A 13,968-nucleotide genomic window follows, 5' to 3' on the forward strand; every position below is an offset into this window, starting at 1 on the left:
TTCCTGTAGAACCTCTCCAGCATTGATCCTATAACAACCCCTTACCAACTTGTAGGTCTCTATCATATCCCCCCCCCCTCCTGTCCACCAGACTGCAAATTGCATCTTCTCAATCTTTCTTCATACTTGACACTCCAGAGGTTAGAAACTACCTTAGTCAGTCGCCTCTGGACTCTCTCCAACATCTCTTCATCCTTCTGAAAAACAGGTGAACAAATCTGGGCACAATAGTCCATGCATGGCCTAATCAAAGCCTTATACAATGGAACAAGAATCTCCCTACTCCTACAAGTCAGTGTCCTCCACATCATTCTCAGAAGCCTTTGTGTTGGCATCACAATTTTGGCTGTGTCCCCTAAATTTCAGATCCTTATCCACTATAACCCCCAGATCTCTTATTTCCTCCACCTCCAACAATATATCCTCACCAAGCATAAATTCTGCATCCCATCTTTGCTTTACAAATTTTAAAACCTAACATTTTGCTACAATGAACTTACATCCCCTATTTCCATGCATAATCACTCAATTTATTCAAGTCTTCTTGTAAGGCCACAACATCTTCTCTACTCTTCATGGTTCATCCCAACTTTGCATCATCTGCAAACAACTGAATATCTCCATCCAAATCTTCACCAATATCATTAATATACAAGTTAAACAGTAATGGACCTAAAACAGATCACTGAGGCACTCATACTGACTTTCCTTTGCCTGGATATCGCTCCCCCCCCCCCCCATACACAACTTGTTGATACCTATCAGATAGCCAGTCTCCAATCCAATGCACTAGTCTAATATCCAACCCCATCTGCTCTATTTGACTGTCAACTTATCATGAGGTACTCTATCAAAAGCCTTTGCAAAATCCAAGTATATTACTGTGTATCCCTCTCTGTTCAAAGAAGCAGTTACTTTATTGTAATAAGTAAGTAGATTACTAAAACATGACCTCCCTTTAGCAAATCCATGCTGTCCATCAAAGGTAATACCAATGTTGTCAACCCCACTCTGGATCCTAGTTCTCACAAGCTTCTCCAACAACTTAACCACAACACCTGACACACAGATAGGTCTATAGTTTGATGCTTGAGTTCGATCACCTCCTTTATGAAGTGACACAATCCTGCCCTCCTTCGACTACTTAGGAATTTAACCGAGTGCAAGACTCGTATTAAAAAAATATGTCAAGGCAGGTGTCAACTCCGTGGCACATTCCTTCAGAATACGTGGTGATGTATCATCAAGTCCCACAGCCTTATTAACATCTAGTTTACTCAACTCACCATACACCTCTTGCTCACTTGCAGTCAGTCTCCTCCCCATCATCAACTGCTCTCAATGTCTCCATGAAGTCACACTCACAAGATTGAAAGACCTTTATGAACTGCTCATTAAGTATCTCCACCACACATTCTGCAACACCTGTCTTGATACCGTTTTCTCTAATCAATATCATCCTTCCATAATCATTCTTTCTTTTGCTGGCTACTTATCAAAAGAACTCCTTAGGATTCTTTTTGGCATCATTTGCTAACTGTTGTTCATACCTCTCTTTAGCTACCCAAGTCACCCTCCTTGCCTGGTCTTTCCAGACCTCATGGAATTGGTTATTTCCACTTCTCTTATGCTGCCTCCACAATGCCCTTTTTCTCTGTATCGCCTGGTTAATCTCTTTATCATCCATCTCACACCTACCTTATTTAACCTTCTCAACCTTGGAATATATTTAGACATTACATCTACTAGATAGTTTCTGAAAATCCCACAAGCTGCATTGATCTCTTTTCCATCTAACTCCTCATTCCATGCTACACAAGCAAGCAGTCTCCTGAGCACTTCATAATCACCCCCACCTTGTAGTTCCACATATTCCCTTTTCTCACAGAAGTCCTCACACTGCTGGCAACCACCCAGGTAATCACCTCATGGTCACTCTCATAATTGGTGGATGATTTGACACCTCATTTATAATTACATCCTGTGATGAGATGACCAAATCCAAGACCCTCAATCTTATTATAAAATTTTAGCTCATCTAAATTCACTTTGATTATCCCACCCACTCTTTTTTTTTTTTTTTTTTTTTTTTTTCTGCTGCACTATATATGTCATGCAAGAAGAAAACTGTGATTCCAGAATGGGGAAAAAATCTTGCTTTCTCCATAAAAGATCAGCTAACCCACCACCAACTGGAAAAAAAAACAAAAAACAATATTCTTTATGTACTAGGATAGAAATATAGAGCTATTTTCTTTCTAATTGACTTAAAGTATCAGATAACTGTTATAACAACACCTGGTGTATTTAAGGAAGTAGTTCACATTATCCAATGCAGACTCACAATACTAAGGTGCTTAGGGTTTCAGTCTTTTATTACTATTATTTTGATACACCTCCAAGGAGTATGACTCATCACAGGAGGACCCTCGACTCCACTATTCAATCCTCTAATTACACACAATGAATCCTTTTGTATATAAGATTGCTATAAAAAAATAATCTCTGAAATTTAGGTAATTAGAAAATATTTAACTTGTATTCAATGATAAATCTTAAATTTATTATATTAAAAATATAATGATCTGAATAAAGTTACATATACAAAGTTTAATCACATGTTATTAAGAGTAAAAATTAGAAGATAAATAGATTAAGTAATTAATATTAACACACGTCTATTGGTATGTGGGGAATCTTTTAAGATTCAAACTAAGTGAAGTTCCCTCTAAATGTTACAACGACCAACCTATTTTAAATTCTATAATAAATTTAGTTTAATCCTTTATCCAAGTGTGAGCAAACAAAGTTTGCGCCTGAAAGTGTCTTCAGGACTGGGGTAAGGTGGTACTACAATACCCAGTCCTGAAGATACTTTCCAGTGCAAACTTTGTTTGCTCACACTTGGATAAAGGATTAAACTAAATTTATTATAGTCTAACCAAGTGAAAAATAAACTTTCAATATTTTAAATTCATTCATACATATATTTGTCTCTAAAATACATCTGCAATGCCCTAAGAATTCTTGAGTAAAAAGCCAATGACATTAAAAAAAGGGACACTCCTAAACAAAAGCAGGCAAAATAGCTGTAAAAATGATAATTTTTAAGAATAACATGGGAGTTTTCCCAGAAATAATATCTATTATTATTTAAATTAAGGGGATAAAAAGCTCTTATTATTTTACAGCCAGTATGCGAAACTCTAAGATCGAAAACTACGATGTACAAGTTTCATGCCGAAGAACTATTGGCGAATCCAAGCGTAAGTGACCACTTGGTAGCACACCAACAAAGCAACTCGAAGCAAAGGTGGAGTAAGTTCCCTCACTATCCTTGATATTTTTTCTCATAATGTGAAAACACAGCTCCTAGGAGATGTAATACTGTTTAACATTATGAGGAGAGGTCACTACCCAGACCGGTTTCAACCTTTTTTGAGGTCTCATCAGTGAGTAGGTAGACCTGAATGATATCAAAGATTAAGTAATGAAACGAATAAGGCATGAAACTCGTAGATCGTAATTTTCGATCTTAGAGTTTCGCATACTGGCTGTAAAATAATAAGGGATTTTTATCCACTTAATTTAATTAACTTCACCAGAAAATATAGCAGTTTGGCTTTTCATCTTAATCTATTATTATTGTAATTATTATTATTATTAAGGCATCCATGGAGTCAAAAGACTCATCGCGGAAGGTCCCTCCTAGGAAACACAAAGTCATCATACCACTCTTTGAACTCATTGACCATTCTAGCTCTCACCACTCTATCAGGCAATGCATTCCATGGTTCAACAATCCTCCATGCAAAGTAACCACTCCTCACAGCATTCTTTCCTAACTTCCAGGGATAGCCCCTTGTCATCACTACTTCCTGCTGTTCAACCAAGTGAAAGAACTCCAAAGTGTCAACCCTGTAACCACCTCTCAACAGTTTGAAGTGTTAATCATATCACCTCTCCTTCTTCTATTCACCAAACTCTGCAGTCCACATTCCCTCAGCCAATCCTCATAACTAACATTGTACACTCATGAAACCATCTTTGTTATCAGCCTCTGCACCCTTTCCACAGTTAATTTATCCCCTTCAAATCCTGGAGACCAAATTTGAAAACAATAGTCTAAGTTTGGTCTGATCAGGGTCTTATACAATGGAATGATAACTCGTATCTCTGCAGGTCAGCATCCTTCTCAGTATTGCAGAAATCCTCTATGTTACCTTCACCACCTTTGCAATATGTCCTCTGAATTTCAGGTTTTTATCAATCATCAACCCCCAGATCTCTTGTCTCCCCCTACTTCCTCCAGTACAACTCCTCCAATAGAGTATGAAGTGTCCCAAACCTCAAGACCTTATATTTTGCTGCATTAAACCGATGTTTCCCCCCCCCCCCCATTCATTTTCCCATCTGTCTAGTTTATTCAAATCCTCTTAGAGGGCTACCATAACTGCACTATTACTAATAACCTTTCCCAGCTTCACATCATATGTGAAGCTGGGAAAGGTTATTAGTAATAACTAATATCCCTTCACTTCACTGAATATCCCCCTGCAAACAACTGACAATGTCATTGATATAATGGTTAACAATATAGGTCCCAGTACTGAGCTCTGTGGGACCCCACTTGTAACCTTCTGCCTTCTTGAAACTGCTCCACCATGCACAACTCACTGATACCTATCAGACAACCAATCCTGATTCGAGTTGACCAATCTGACATCCAAACCCATGTGCTGCAACTCTTAAATATCGGCTTATCATGTGGCACCTTGTCAAATGCCTTCACTAAATCCAAGAAAATGGCAGTATATGCCTTTCCCTCATCTAATGTTCTTGTAACTTTATTATAAAAGGCTAGCATATTACTAAAACAAGAGCACACCTTAACAAATCCATGTTGACTCTCACAGATAACATTACCCTCATCTGTCAAATACTGTATATGGTCCCTCACTAATTTCTCCAAGATCTTAACAACTACTGATGACACACAAACTGGCCTATAATTAGACACTCCCAGTCTGCTACCACCCTTATGCAATGGCACTATCTTACCTACCTTCCATTCCCCTGTGCACCTTTTCCCGTAGCCAGACTTTCATTGAAAAGCCAGGTCAAAATAACTGTCAGTTCTTTAGCACATTCTCTCAAACCCTGTGGTGAAATACCATCCAGTCCCATTACTGACATCCAAAGTTCTCAGTATTTGGAACAACTCTCCTCCTGCACCTCTAACCTGCCCTAACCCTCTAATATTAAAATTTACTCCTCCAGGATGAAATACTCCAATAAAGTGTTCATTGAACAATTCCACTATGTCCTCTGCATCAATCACTCTATTCCCATTTTTATCCCACAATGTCATTCTTCCACAATCATTTTTTCTCCTACTGGCCACATAGCTAAAATATTCCCTAGGATTTTCTTTGGAATTTTGGGCCAATCTCTTCTCATATTCCAGTTTCGCTTTCCTTACCATACCTCTCCTGGCCTGTGTCTTGTGTTCTTCATGCATCTGCTCTTCACCTGTCTCCTTATATCTCTTACATAGCCTCTTTATCGCATGTAGTTCCTGTTTAATATTGTTTATCATTGCTTTACACCAAATTGTGTCCTCTTTCTTCACTTGTGGAATAAAGCTTACTATTGCTGCTAACAAATATTCCTTCACAATTTCCCAGGCACTAATGATATCCCAGCCTTCCAATTCCTCCCTCCATGAAACTTACCCAAGTTGATATTTAAGACTATTATAATCACCTGCCTTATAATTCCACATACATTCCTGTCATTTTGATACTCCTGCATGTCTATTCATCTTCTAAGTCAAAACGACATGGTCACTCTCTCTCTCTCTCTCCAATTGGTCGGAGGGATGTCTTCTCAGTTATTATGAACTCTTCTGATGCTATGACCAAATCCAAAACTCTTGAACCTCTTGTTCCTTCTATTACATGTTGCCTAAGACATTTGTCCCTCAAGAATTCTAGAAATTTCATTGTCTTATTTCTACATGTATCTTCCTCTCCTCAATTTATACTGTTGTAGTTAAAATTTCCCATAACAATCATTCTTCTTGCACTTTCCAAGCTCAACTGTCTAAACATCTCCTGGTCCTCACCCTCTGTGCTCCTTGATGTGTAGCAACATGCCACTAAATATCCTGCCTTGTCCACCTCTACTTCACACCATATGCTCTCAAAATCATTAGTGTCACTGCCTTCGAAAGCTTCCCACTCTTAGAGGACATAAGTCATCATTTAAAGCCAACTACAATTATGCCTGAAAAGGAAAGTTTTTAACCAATGTATTCTTCCTATATGGTATGAAACATGGACACTATATGCAAAGGAAATTCAAAAATGAAGAACAACACAATTTAGTATGGAAACAAGTATGCTTAGTATCACAAGACTGGATCACAAAAGGAATACGTGGATAAGAAATCAAACCTAAGTGTCTGACATCATAGGAAGAGTAAAACATCTGAAGTGGGAATGGGCTGGGCATATTGCTTGAAGACAAGATCAACAATGAACAAAAGAAGTACTGAATTGGATTCCACAAGAGGAAAAATGACCACGACGCCGACCTAAATCACGGTAGATTGATGATATCATCAGATTTGCAGGAGTGACATGGGAAAGGAGAGCCATGGATAGACAGTTTGGGGGTAATCTTGGAAAGGCCTTCATCCAGCAGTGGATCGATAATGGCTGATGATAACGATGATATATTTTATATATATATATGTCATTACTCACAACTTTTCAAATAGCTATGATCTAAATTCAGCTTTCCCAATTCTTGCAACAATTCCTATCTCTACTGTTACTATTATAACTATTTTCAAAGATGTACTCCAAGTAAACTCAACATTCATCCCATCACTTGTCTGACAACTTTTCAACTTGCATTCCTCTCTCTCTCTCTCTCTCTCTCCCCCATCGATCTTATTTAAAATATATGTAAGGATAAACAGTTATAAGCACAAAAATAAAAATTAACTTACTTTGTTACTTTGAAGATTCGCAGCAGCCGGACACAGCGCAACACAGAAACACCTAATGGAGGCATGACATTAGTGTTCACAAGTACCATTTCCAGAATAGAGCTGATCACCACAAAACAATCAAATCGATTAAATAAACTAACAAAATAGCCTTGGAAGCCCAAACTGTACATTTTGACTACCATCTCCAGAGTAAATAGTGCTACGAAGAACATATTTGCTGCTTCTGTGAAAAAAAACAACATAATAATAATATTAATAATGCAAATTATTTCAAACAAAAGTATAAACAAAGCAAGTAACTTTAAAAAAAAACAGAAGTAAAAATATTAAAATGCTAATACCTCTATAGTTATGAACTAAATATATTTATATAAACACTGCACAGTATAACTGATATATAATATCAGTTCTCAATGATGTTGCAGTACTCATAGTTCTGAACTAAATATATTCATATAAACACTGCACAGTATAATTGATATATCAGTTCTCAATGATTTTGCAGTACTCATTACAAGGCTTTCAAATTTATTGCTATGCTAGCATGGTACATGTTAAGCTCAGCCCCTATCCCTGTATATACTGGATACATTCACTAGTAATGTTTTCTACTCCCAACTCATTATGTTTTACTACTTCTACTCTTTGGGGAGTTCACAGCCAAAGGGTCATTAAGCAAGCAAATTAAAACACCATTAATTCACTAGAGTCACCTCCTAAAACCAGGACCGGCCTTCTCTATAAAGAGACCCAGGTGCAAGAAACCTTTTGGGGCCCCAAAAATTTTTTCAAAGGTAAAAATTAAAGGATTGAAATAAACATATTGTAAAACCTCTTACCTGCAAATGATTTTGGCACAGGAAAACAAAAAAAACACATTCGAAATATCATACATTTCCACAAATGTGTACCGACTGTACCCACCCAATCGTGGGGCCCACTGCATTGCACCCACTGCATCCCCGAGATGGCCGGCCCTGCCTAAATCACACAGTAAGGTCATCCAGTACCATTAGTTTAAAATCAAGTGAAATTTATCCTAGGTTGCTCATTTTCCTACTATGTCATCCTATCCTACAGAACTAAATCACTTGCACTAACATAAAATATTCAAATGATATGCATTAAATAATTCCACTACATCCTGCAGCAGTTACATGATCATTTCTATCAGATGTTCACTTTTCTGTAATTGTTCTTTTAACTGCTAACTACATATTAAATCACATCCTAGAATTTTCATAACCATGGTGATAATGTATTACTTGTATTACATTTTTTTTTCTTTCCTTATCTCACATTTCTGTTCAGCTCAATATTTCTGGGCATTGTTATCCAATCTGATATCTCTATCAAAAAAGTTTTCATTCAAATCTGATTTTTTAAATTTTACTGTTCATCTATTTAACCATCGTTTCATTTATCAGTCTAATTGCAAGTGGACAGTCTCCACTCCCTACCATCCATAAGTTGCTTCAATCCCCCTTAAAATGCACCATGCATTTTCAAGAGCAGTGGCATCTTTCAGTGGTATTATCTCCTTATAACAGTGGTATTTTTCACAGGTGGAATTATCCTTATAAAAACAAAATATATTCTTGAAATAAATATGATACTGACACTTAATATTTATTGAACAGATCTAGATCTATGCAATATTAAACATTGCCTTCTCCTCAACTCCTCATTCCACAATACTGCTGCAAGTTACTTTCTGAACTTTTCATAATTAAATGCTCTCCCCATCAAAGAAAAGAAGCTAAATTTTTTTTTCTTTGTTTTTTTTTTTCATTTTGGCATCAGAAACTAATAAAAAATAATCAATATCCAATATATGCTTATTTGCCAATAAGCAAACAATAACAATATTTACTTTTAAAACTTACAAATGTTTTCAAAAGTGAAAGTATACAAGAAGACCATCATCAGCAGACAAACTGTCTCCATATTGCGTTACTCAAAAGATAACTCACTGCATATGAACCTGCATATTTATCTTCGGTTACTGTTATTAAATGCTGAGAGTTACACAAAATACAATTTACATAAAAATTCCTTGGTTGCTAACAAGAAAGTTTCTGTCCTCACAAGGTTTCTAAATGGTATCTGACACCAACCAATAGCTGAAAAACAACTGTCAGGTCAATAGAAACAATCGAAAGAACTAATAAAAACTTAATATCTGAGCTTCTGGGAAGATTTAAGTCTTACATAGCACAAAATAAGTAAGGCACATATGGAGAAGGATGTATTCTTGTAATCTCCAAATAACTTTCAAAATTAGGTTTCAAAGGCAAAAAAATGTTATCTTATTTGGCTATGAAACAAAATTAGAAAATAATTACTCTTTCTAATAATACCTGCTCAGAAGATGCACTTGCATTTTGCTTTTTGTGTAACCCTTTTTATTTTGACCGCTACCCATATCATTACTTCATGCTCGCTTTCTCTCTAAGTATAAAAGATTTCATGCCACCTCACCCAACATATTTTTAGATGGCATAATTAAAATTCCCAATTCACATGTTAAATTTGTCATACACTGATGCTCTGCTAAGTATAAATGAGCAGTCCCATCCTTCAGAGTTCCAACCTCTATTATATTTAAATATCGAGAATCAACTTCCAGATCTGATCATCAGAGGATGTAAACGTGGAGAGCAAGGATTATGAATGATATGCTGGTTGAAATGTGTGAGGAGATGGGAGTACAGTTTGTTAATGTGTGGAATGAGTTTGAGGGACGAAGTGAGCTGTATGGGAGCGATGGACTGCATTTGAGTGGTTATGGTGTGAGTTGCTTGGAGAGACTGCTGCTGGAAGGTAGAGAATGAATCAGATCGAGAGGGGGGGGAGTATGTGGAAGAGCAGGAGAGTTTGAAGAGGAGGATATAAATGGGGAAGTGAGTGGTATGAGTATAGAAAATGAGAGAATGGGTGTGCAAGAGGAACAGGGAAACGGGGAAGCTCAGGGTGGACAGGGGTACACAGCGTGAGAAAGGTGGATGCTCCAAGAGGAAGTGAGAGTATGTGTAGGCAGGAAAGGAATGGGATGACCAGGGAACAAGAGGAAACAGTTGAAATTGAAAAGGGTTCTAAAATGAAGAAACAGAAAGGGAAATGGCCCCAGTCGAACATGGAGAGATCACTTCAAGTTAGTGGTATCAGTGGAACTAGCTGTAGATCCAGAAATGAGCTGTTGTGTTTGTATACCAATGCTACAAGTATAAGAAACAAGGCAGATGAAAATGGTTGCACGAATTGTGTCTGTTCACCCAAAGATTGTCGGAATAAGTGAGACATGGTTGGAAGGGGATGACATCCTGACAGGAAAGAGATGGAAAGGTATGATGTGTTTCATGAGGATAGAAGGGAAAAAAAGGGAGGGGGAGTGCTATTGATGACAGAGAAAGAGTTATGTCCATACAAAGTAGAGATGCAAGATGGAAATAGTACCAATGGTTTTGAGGCAGTATGCTTTGAGATAGAAGTGAATGGAATCAAATACTTGGTTGGATGTTGTTATGGACCAGGTAATGTGAATGGTGGTGATAGTGAAATGTACAGTCAAATTAGCCAAGCAAATAAGAAAAGGGTGACCATTATGGGTGATTTTAATTATGGCAATATAGACTGGAATGATGAGATAGCAGCTGGAAGTAAAGAAAATGAGTTTCTTGAGTTTTTGAGGGATAACTACCTCAGACAGTATGTAACAGAGGCCACACGAGGATTATGGGTCTTGGATTTGGTCACTCATCAGAGGATGTAATTATAAATGAGGTGTCAAATCATTCGCCAATTGGTGAGAGTGACCATGAGGTGATTACCTGGGTGGTTGCCAGCAGTGCGAGGACCCCTGTGAGAAAAGAGGGTATATGTGGAACTACAAGGGGGGGGGGGTGATTATGAAGAACTCAGGAGACAGCTTGCAGGTGTAGCGTGGAATGAGGAGTTAGCTGGAAAAGAGATCAATGCAGTTTGGGGGATTTTCAAAAACTATCTAGTAGAAGCAATGTCTAAATGTATTCCAAGGGTGAGAAGGTTAAATAAGGTAGGTGTGAGATGGATGAATAAAGAGATTAAGCATGCAATACAGAAAAAAAAGGCATTGTGGAGACAGCATAAGAGAAGTGGAAATAACCAATTTCATGAGGTCTACAAAGACCAGGCAGGGAGGGTGACTTGGTTGGTGAGAGTAGCTAAGGAGAGGTATGAACAGCAGTTAGCTAATGAAGCCAAAAAGAATCCTAGGGAGCTCTTTTGATATGTAGCCAGCAAAAGAAAGAATGATTATGGAAGGATGACATTAGTTGGAGAAAATGGTATAAATACCATTTATACCATTTTCTCCAATGCTGCCGAAAGCTGTTTCAGAATGTGTGGTGGAGATACTTAAAGAGTAGTTCATAAAGATCTTTCAATCTTGTGAATGTGACTTCATGGAGAGATTGAGAGCAGTTGATGATGGGGAGGAGAGACTGACTGTAAGTGAGCAAGAGGTGTTTGGGGAGTTGAGTAAACCAGATGTAAATAAGGCTGTGGGACTTGATAATATATCACTGCATATTCTGAAGGAATGTGCCAGGGAATTGACACCTCCCTTGACATATTTTTTTAATACGAGTGGCATATTTTTTTAATGGTCAAGTTCCTAAGGAGTAGAAGGAGGGCAAGATTGTGCCACTTCATAAAGGATATGATCGACAAGTAGTTTTCACAAGCTTCTCCAACAACTTAACCACAACACCTGACACACAGATAGGCCTATAGTTAAGTTGCTGGAGAAGCTTGTGAGAACTAGGATCCAGAGTTGGGTTGACAACAATGGTATAATCTTTGATGGACAGCATGGATTTGCTAAAGGGAGGTCGTGTTTTAGTAATCTACTTACTTATTACAATAAGGTGACTGCTTCCTTGAACAGAGGAGAAGGATACACAGTAATATACTTGGATTTCACAAAGGCTTTTGATAGAGTACCTCATGATAAGTTGACAATAAACTAGGGCAGATGGGGTTGGATATTAGATTAGTGCATTGGATTGAAGACTGGCTATCTGATAGGTATGAACAAGTTGTGTATGGGAGTGTGATATCCAGGAAAAGGAAAGTCACTAGTGGAGTGCCTCAGGGGTCTGTTTTAGAGCCATTACTATTTAACTTGTATATTAATGATATTGGTGAAGATTTGGATGGAGATATTCAGTTGTTTTGCAGATGATGCAAAGTTGGAACGAACGATAAAGAGTAGTGAATATGTTGTGGCTTTACAAAAAGACTTGAATAAATTGAGTGATTGGGCACGGAAATGGGGATGTGAGTTCAATGTTGCAAAATGGTAGGTTTTCAAATTTGGAAAACAAAGATGGGATGCAGAATTCATGCTTGGTGAGGATATATTGTTAGGTGGAAGAAATAAGAGATCTGAGGGTGATAGTGGATAAGGATCTGAAATTTAGGGGACACATAGGCAAAATTGTGAAGACAACACAAATGCTTCTGGGAATGATGCAGAGGACACTGACGTGTAGAAGTAGGTAGATTCTTGTTCCGTTGTATAAGGCTTTAATTAGTCCACAAATGGACTACTGTGCCCAGATTTGGTCACCGGGTTTCCAGAAGGATGAAGACATGTAGGAAAGGGTCCAAAAGTGACATACTAAGGTAGTTTCTGACCTCTGGAATGTAGAGTATGAGGAAAGATTGAGAGATGTAATTTGCAGAGTCTGGTGGACAGGGGGAAGAGGGGAGATATGATAGAGTTGTGAATGATTGGAATGCCTTACCTGAGAGTGTGGTGTCTGTAAGGAGTTTGAGTGTGTGTTTAAGACACGGTATGATGAGATGTGTGTGATAAAAGGACCTCCCATATGAGTCTTTGACTGCATGAGGTCTTGGGGTAGTAATGGTGATGGTGATAATAATTGTGAGAGGGATTTCACGCTTTACTCTAGTAGATGAAAGTGCTCATGAAATGATCACCTGTGTTGTTGCTAATCATATGCTGACTTTTGTGAGTAAAGGATATATCTGGAATTATAGAGCTGGTGATTATGACAAGCTTAGAGCTATAACATGGAATGAGGAGTTGAGCAGTAAAGAAATAAATGTTGCATAGAAACTGACAATGATATACATAACAGCATCATAATGTGAATATATCCTGAAGGCCAAAAGGCAGAATAAGGTAGATGTAAAATGGATGAATGTCAAGCTTAAGCATGAAATCTAGAAAAAGAAGGTACTTTGGAGAAAGTACAAGAAGAATAATGGTAATAATCAGTTACATGAAGAGTATAAAGAACAAGCCAGGAGAGAGTGATTCACTTTAAAAAAAAAAAGTAGAGTATGAGCAGTAATGGGCAAATCATGCAAAGAAAAACCCTAGAGTTTTTTTTTAGATATGTAGCAAGTAGAAAGAAGAACGATCATGGTAAGATGATGTTAATGGATGAAAGTGGTAAATGGTAACTGGTAATTTTTCCCTTGGTTAGAATATAATAAATTTAGTTTAATCCTTTATCCAAGTAATATCTTTAGGACTGAGGTAAGGTAGTGCAACACCAGGCAACTCCGAGCAAAGGTGGACCAAGCTCTCATCACTCCTTGTCTCAGTATCTCCCATAATGCAAAGCACATCTCCTTGCAGATATGTATATACTGCTATGCATTAAGGGAAGGGCCATTACCCGGACTGGTTTCAATCTTTATTGAGGTCTCGTCAGTGGGTGGCAGACCCAAATATGGAGATACTAAGGCAGAAGCAATAGGAGAGGTCATATTTACCTATAGGAGTTGCCAACAGGTGTACCACCTTATTATTTAATTAGTCTGGATTTAGAGAAAAATGTTGGAAGTTTATTTTTCACTTGGTTAGACTATAATAAATTTAGTTTAATCCTTTATCCAAGTGTAAGCAAACAAAGTTTGCACCTGAAAATATC

At 37.6% G+C, this 13,968-nt stretch overlaps 1 protein-coding gene across 1 annotated transcript in view; it reads right to left on the bottom strand.

The window, feature by feature from the left end:
- LOC150110163 (muscle calcium channel subunit alpha-1-like) overlaps window positions 1-13,968 on the bottom strand; it is a 1,246,847-nt gene that overhangs the window by 944,525 nt on the left and 288,354 nt on the right. The window contains exon 13 of the mRNA XM_090391329.1: window positions 7,019-7,244. Within this exon, the coding sequence (XP_090247455.1) occupies window positions 7,019-7,244 (226 nt within the window). The remainder of the gene's footprint in view (window positions 1-7,018; window positions 7,245-13,968) is intronic.

Source organism: Typopeltis vanoorti, chromosome 1, assembly GCF_054136105.1.
Source record: "Typopeltis vanoorti isolate ZY-2024b chromosome 1, IOZ_Tvanoo_1.0, whole genome shotgun sequence".
Lineage (NCBI taxonomy): Eukaryota > Metazoa > Arthropoda > Arachnida > Uropygi > Thelyphonidae > Typopeltis > Typopeltis vanoorti.